The sequence below is a fragment of the Microcaecilia unicolor genome, chromosome 2 (assembly GCF_901765095.1).
Source record: "Microcaecilia unicolor chromosome 2, aMicUni1.1, whole genome shotgun sequence".
Lineage (NCBI taxonomy): Eukaryota > Metazoa > Chordata > Amphibia > Gymnophiona > Siphonopidae > Microcaecilia > Microcaecilia unicolor.
The window spans coordinates 46227474-46234966 of NC_044032.1; the positions used below are offsets into that span (position 1 = coordinate 46227474).

At 42.1% G+C, this 7493-nt stretch overlaps 1 protein-coding gene across 1 annotated transcript in view; it reads right to left on the reverse strand.

Annotated features, from left to right (window-relative positions):
- SKOR2 (SKI family transcriptional corepressor 2) overlaps window positions 1–7119 on the reverse strand; it is a 101397-nt gene extending 94278 nt beyond the window's left edge. Inside the window, exons 1-3 of the mRNA XM_030191929.1 lie at window positions 5335–7119; window positions 4673–4736; window positions 4107–4181 (exon numbers count right to left, since the gene is read on the reverse strand). Of these exons, the coding sequence (XP_030047789.1) occupies window positions 4107–4181; window positions 4673–4736; window positions 5335–7095 (1900 nt within the window). The 5' untranslated portion in view covers window positions 7096–7119. The remainder of the gene's footprint in view (window positions 1–4106; window positions 4182–4672; window positions 4737–5334) is intronic.
- Window positions 7120–7493: the final 374 nt, after the last annotated feature.

A 7493-nucleotide genomic window follows, 5' to 3' on the forward strand; every position in this document is an offset into this window, starting at 1 on the left:
TTGACTCTTTTGAGATCTTGCCAAGTACTTGGACTGGATTGGCTACTTTTGGAAAGAGAATACTGGGCTTGATGGACCTTCAGTCTGTCCAGTATGGCAATGCTTATGTTCATATCCTACCTCTGCACACAATCTTGGAATGAACTACCGAATACTATAAAAACTATGCACGACTTGACAACCTTCCGGAAGTTACTGAACACATACCTGTTCAAAGAGACTTACAAAAAGAATCCTCCTTAATGACTTGTTTCCTAATCTATACCAGAACCGACCAATATTGATCCCTTCTGATTTGATTATTTTATCATATTATTATTGAACATTACATTTTTTCCTACTCTCACTTGTATGTTATGTATTATCATTTTATTTATCCTACCTACCTGTTATTCTTGTACATTAATTGTAACAATATGCTGAACCTCTTACTCTGTTAATGGTGATGCCATTGCTATATAATGTAAGCCACATTGAGCCTGCAAATAGGTGGGAAAATGTAGGATACAAATGCAGCAAATAAATAAATAAATATCCATTTTGACTATTATAAGAATTAGCCAAAGATGTTGTTGTGTGTAAGACCACCTAAACCCATTATTAAGACAATAACCCCCCCTGTTTAATAAGCCACGCTAGCAGCTGCCGTGCGCTAATGCAGACTTTGAATGGGCTGTGTCAGTATTGCCGTGTGGCAGCCGCTAGCGCAGCTTAGTAAACGGGGGAGGGGTAAATAAAATGTCACTGGACTCTGAGATCTGTTATGCCATACTGTGCAACATTTGTAATGCTATAATAAGTTAGAATAATGCCTTTAGGGGGTCTTTTAGAAAGGCACGCTAGCGTTTTTAGTGCATGGTAAATATTAGAGATGCCCATAGGAATATATGACAACAGGCAAAAGTAGAGGCTGACAAAGCACGAATCACCACCGGAGATGTGAATCCAACAGTCTTTATTTTGAAACAAAAAAGAAGAACCCGACACGGGCCGTGTTTCGACACACACAGGCGTCTGCATCAGGGGTCAAACTGTCAATTCCAGAGCAGTGCTCAAAACCACAGCCCTGCTGTAGTCTAAAGCTGTAGACCATGCACAAATATTGTTGCAATCAAGGCAAGCTAACAGACGCCTTAAAATGACTGCAGAAGCTGAATCGCAAAGGGATATATGAACATCTCTAATGTTTAGCACACACTTATTTTTAGCACAGGATAAAAACGCTAGCACTCCTTTGTTAAAGGGGCCTTTATAGCATGAACGACTGCAAACACTTCCCCCATTTTATTTATTTACTTATGTTACATTTGTACCCTATGACCATTAGTGCTAAATTACACAACCATATTCACAAAATATCAATCATCATAGCTACTTAGCTTGTTACATTTTGTCGGCGGTTTTACTGATCCGCCGGATATACTTACCACAGCTTGGCGTTGCAGGGTGCTCTTCTCCTGATGAAGCCCCAGTGGTGAAACGGGACCGTTGGGGAGCCCCTGGTTGGAGCAGCAACAAGCTAAGTAGCTGTGATGATTGATATTTTTTGAATATGGTTGTGTTATTTAGAACTAATGGTTATTGGAAGCACACAAATGAACATTGAGGTAGGAGGTTGGCAGAGGACCAGTGATTACATTTTTGTGGCCACATTGATATAATCTTATTGATTAAAGAAGTGTCACTGGTCTGAGGTCCTCTCCTCCTCAGTTATTTATTCACAACTGATATATAATGCCCGCTGTTTATTGGATTGGCATGATTTATGATCCAGCAGAGTGATCCCTATCTGTTTTGTTACTTTCATTTGTACCCCACATTTTCCCACCTATTTGCAGGCTCAATGTGGCTTACATAGCGCCGTGGCGCGAAAGCCTCCTCCGGTGAAGAAACAAATATAGAGTGATGTTATTTTAAATGAAATAGATATGTACAGACACATAAGGGAAACATATGAGGGAGGTTATATAAAGTTCATTAAGTTCATAACAAGTTTGGGTTTCTTTGAGTTGCTGGATTCAGATAATTAAGTTGGGTCCTTAGGATATGCCTTTTCGAACAGGTAAGTCTTTAGTGATTTCCGGAAGTTGAGGTGGTCGTACGTAGTTTTCACGGTTTTGGGGAGTGCATTCCAGAGTTGTGTACATGAGAAGCTGGATCCATGAACTGATTTGTATTTGAGTCCTTTGCAACTAGGGTGGCGGAGACTTAAATAAGAGCGTGATGATCTGATTGAGTTTCTGGTTGGTAGGTCTATGAGGTCAGACATATATCTTGGGGCATCACCGTATATAATTTTATGGACCAGGGTACAAATTTTAAAAGTAATATGTTCTCTAATTGGTAGCCAATGTAATTTTTCATGAAGGGGTTTGGCCCTATCAAAATCGCGGTCTTCCAAATACAAGCCTGGCTGCCGTATTTTGAGCAGTCTGAAGCTTCTTTATAAGATTTTCTTTGCATCCGGCATAAATGCCAGATAAATTTTGACTGAATATACAGGAGGCTCTGTGAACAGCAGCTAATTTTTCATTGGCATTTGTCCACTATGTGCAAAACATCGGAAAAAAAGGGGAAGCGTAAGTGGGAGGAATCACCAGAAAGAATCCCGGTGATCTTGGTGTACGGTAGGGGTGCTCACAGCCCCCCCCCCCCCAAAAGTTTGGCAAGCCTTCATTTTAAATGATGTTTTTTCTAAGTTGTGTGTGCGTTTTCATTTATTGGGATTTAATCAACTGCCTTTATGAAGAGATTCACCTAAGGCGGTGATGCTTTTTCTCACACGTTCGATTTTTGTGCACGTTGTGTGTGCAAATTAATTACATGTGTGTTAATTCATAAGTATAGCGATGCCTGCACACGAGATTTGTGCACAATTTAAATCTTTAGGCTCCCATACCAACCAAATGCACACCCCTAGTTTATCGACGGGACATGGTCATGAAATGCACACAACCATATCAAGCCATAGGGGTACCAATTCTACTCAATCAAAGGCACTCAAGTAAAGAAGCCTATCTCTTGGTATGCACTAGATTTTCTACCCACTGTGTTAAACGTACACTGCATTTCTCAGATCTCCTGTAAAATGACAGATTTTTGTAAGCCAGGATAGTTCTCTACAAATGAATTTTAGGTACAGGGCACTTATTAATCGATAAGCAAGACATCTCCCTGTCTATGGTAGCTTATGGCCTCTGCGTGGCATATTCATATTTCTGTTATTATTTCTTTCTCCCCTATTGGCACCCGCACATTAAAAGAGAGGAAAAAGGTAACCTTTACGAAAGGTGAGCTCAGAACGTATTGTCTTTTTCTCCGTCTGTGCTGTGTACCAGGGCATTTCATATCCTTAAGATCCTGTTTGCTCTATTTCCACCTCTCATGCGACTCTGGCTCGCTCTCTCTGTCTCATTTGACAGGCAAATTTGCAGACATTGCCTGAGGATAACAACCTCGTTTGACAGTCAATTAACCGTGAATAGTCAAAGCCAAAGCAGTTTGCATTACATAAATGGAAAATTAGATTCCTTTTTTTTTTTTCCCAAGAAACAAAAACCCTCTTCTTAAGACACTGCAATAGACAACTTAGTATCAAAACTTCTAATCACGTCTTTCCCAAACCCCTTGGAGACATTTAGCAATCAGTAAAAGGTGGTTTCATTTAATTTGTATAATGTAATTTTTGTAAATGTATTATACATTTTGTGTAGAGATCATTATCATGAAGATAATATAAATGTTGGCATAGATGTCATAAAACACCTTTAATGTCTTTCTGACAGATATTAAAAGCAATAAGCTGTGATCCTTTATAATGGAAGGTTTCTAAGAGAACATTCCAATTACAGTCACTTTATGCTTTTCTAGCTAGTTTCATTGCGTAACCTGATATTTCTGAAATTTCTTCTGATGTATGCTCAGCAATTAATAATCCTATTTCTGTTAATGTTCTTCCTTTTTTTTGTTTGGTTTCCCCCCTTGCCCATATGTACTTACAATTGTTTTATCCTAACCTTTGCACTAAATATTCAAGCCTTTGATTATATGAATGTAAGTCTTCAGCTTTCCTTCATTATTTGATTCTGCCTCGTAGCACACTGTACCTGCTATTTCTCTCCAGAATTCTCCTGCAGAAGGCTCTGAGTCTGTGACGAAGAAATGATTCTCCTTGCTTTTATCTGAAATGAAACAAAAAGCCAAATGTACAAGTGTTTTGTACAGTCAGGAAATGCACACAACCGAAAAGAGCATAGGTCCTCACTATGAACAAACTATCTAGAAAGGCCGAATGTTTTTAACAAATTGTCCTATGTTTAGTAAGCGGTGCTATGGGTGTGTTAGTGTTTTTAACATGTGTAAATGGTTTACAAGCATTAAATGCTAATGCACCCATAGAAATGTATAGGCGTGTTAGCGTTTAACGTGCCTTAAATTTACAGGCGCATTAAAAACGCTAACGCACCTTAGTGAACGTACCCCTAAACGACTGAATATGAATTAATACAATGTCTGCTAGAGTTTTCAAAATAAGCCTCTCTTTTATTACTTCGGGAAATGACATTTTCTTTTTGGAAGGGAGGGGGGTGTCATTTTTTTTTTTTTTTTAGACATAAAGGGTTAAATAACTCACCTATGATTTTTTGGGAGCGCGAGTTGCTTTAAGATTTACCTGTAAAGCTGCTGTTTTCTTTTGCAGGCTGAATGACGTGGTTGTCTTCCTTACATTTCTGATTCTGAAATAATAATAATAATAAGTGTTGAATTAATGAATTCCTTGTAGCCTAAGAGTGTTGGTCTGCTGTAAATAGTATTTAGCTACTGCTGCAGTCACCTAGTGATGCCCCAGTGGAACAAATGTTTCAAATGTTTTAAGTCTTATTTCTGCACAAATACACTTAATCCATCCGAAATTGTGTTGCCCTATTTCTGTGAGATACTCTTCGGCTTTATTTTATACTAAGCTGTAATCACAGGTCACCATTCGTACGTGTGGCAGAGGGCAAGACAGATGAAGAACTTTCGGCGAAACCCCTATGTCTGTGCCAGGTTAGGGGAGCCCTAAATCCACCCCCCCCCCCCACGACGTGGTTTATTTCTCTCCAGGACAAACCCTCTTTAAACAGCTGAGGCAGAAAATCGGGCTCTTTTGTATGGGCCACTAAGGGCAGAAAGATTTTACGCGGCCCATTTGTAAAAATCTAAAGGCATTGAATATTTCATTCCTGTAGGGCATCTCTAGTTATCAATCTTCTGAATGCATATGCAACCATTCAGCCTAAAGCTGCATTTAAATAATAATAATTAGCAGAGGAGCCTAAAGGCCATATTTACATCTTTGTAGCAGGGCTCCTTCACTGATGTGTGGAGGGTGCTGGAGTCCTTTGGGGTGGCTGCAGAGAGGTGCTCCGTGCTTTCCCTTTTCTCCCCTTGCGCCGCCTGGTTTCTCGCAGCCCCGTCTTTGGCCGCTTCCTCGGCCGTCTCGTTCAGCCCTCGGTTTTGGAGGTACCGGCTGCCCAGCAGCTCCTGCTGCTCCTCCTCGTCCGCCTGCTTGTTGCCCTCGACATCCACCTCCTGTTCCTCGTCGCTGTCTGCACTGTCGCTTTGGTAGCTGCAGCTAGTCCCTGGGGACAGGTGCCTGTCCGAGCCGAAGTCCTCCAAGTTGCCGTGCAGCTTGGCCAGACTTTCGGCGTCTTTCACCACCGGCCTGAACGCCGAATGGTAACTGGGCTTCCTGGCCGGGAAAGCAGCAGGTACATCCAAGACGTTGACTCGGCCGTCGGAAGAGGACCTGAGCTCCCCGGTGACCGGAGAGCTCGAACATTCAGTTTCAAAGAGGGAGTCCCTGGGGTTGCTAATACTGCTTCCGTCGCTTTGATCGGACAGATCTAGGAAAGCTTGCCTTAAGGTGGGGTTCTCTGTTATTGAAGTGAGAGCGTTGGGTTGAGGCTGGAGGTAGGTGGGCACGGGCAGGCCAGCGGGAGTCCTTGGCGGCCAAAACATGCAAAACGGGGGGTAAAAGGCATCCTTCCTCCCTGGCCAAAAAAGCCCCGACAGTCCACTGGCCTTTTGGCCGTTCACGGAGTCGCTGTCGTCTTTTTTCTGACACAGCCCGAAGGCGGGGAAGGTGTAGGGATTTGGGAAGAGGGTGCTCGCCGGGAACTTTTGCAACATGCCAAATCCCTTGCTAGGGACTGGTATAACCGGGTAGCTGCGCTGGGTTTTACTGGAAATGCCCGTGGGCTCTAGGTCTTCCTCTTCCTCAAACCTTGACCTTTTTTGTGTGAGGTCTGGGGTGATCATATGTGGGAGAACGCTACTGACGGCTTTGACAGAGCTGAGGGTGGGACAGTGTCCGTGAGATAAAGCCCGTTTCCGGCTGCCCCCATTAAACATGGCTTTGACATCCTCCCACGCAAACATCATTTCGTCCGGAGGGTTCTTGTCCGTTAGCTTCAGATGTCTTCTCCAGGAATTGAAGTTGGCCGCGTCGGGCTGTGTGTATTTAGCTTCTGGGGTGCGGTGGGAATGGAAAATGAACTTGTTAGGGGAAAAGTACATATTACAGTAGGTGCATTTGATACACTTAGCCCTGGAACTGTTGTACCTGGCTGGTATGAAATTTCCTCTGCAGCCCCACGCGCATTCGTGAGTCACATCAAAAGCAAAATTGTCTGGAAGCTTGGGAGGCCTGTTCTCTCCCAGGAAAGACTTGCAAAGCCTCTCGGCTTCTCTTTTGGTGATCATGCCACATCTTCTGGAGGATATGGGCATGGCCCCTGCTCTGCGCAAAATCTCCAGCTGAACTGGGGTGCATTGCACGCAAGTGATACCCAGAGCTACCCTTCTGTTGTGGATTTCATTGTAACTGAAGTTCTTGAGCAGGGTGTTGGAGATCTGGGCAAGACAGAGCCTCTCTTGCCCATCAATCACAAGAGAAACAATGGGAATCCCGTATAAAATCACTTGACTGACTTGGTTGGGCTTCAGGCTGGAATGACTGGGTCTCTGCTGGCTCATGGATTCTTGTGGGTAAGTGCCAGAGGGGGAAGGCAACAAAATATCATTGGTTCCTGGCAGGGGGCTTGTAGCCATATCGACTGCTGTCAACTTGAAGAAACTTCCTTGGTCCGTCTGTTATCTATTAAAAACAAAATAAAATCGATTTTGTTGTTGTAATTTTAATAAAGCTTTCTTAATTAAGAAAATGTAATTACATCCTGATGAAAATGATTCAGGACTGTCTGGTTATTAGAATATTTATCTCAGCAATTGTCTTAAAATCATTTAAGAAAGTCATATAATAAATAAAAAAAAACACAACATTTCTACTGTTACTTCTGTAGATACAGACAAACCTTATTTTTATGCAAGTTTAAAATAAGCCAGACTGCAATGCTTATAGTTCATAAGGAAAAAAAAAATCTAATTTTATATAAAGCAACCCCTGGAAAGCTGAGGTATTTAAACTATTTACCAAGAGCTACAATTTA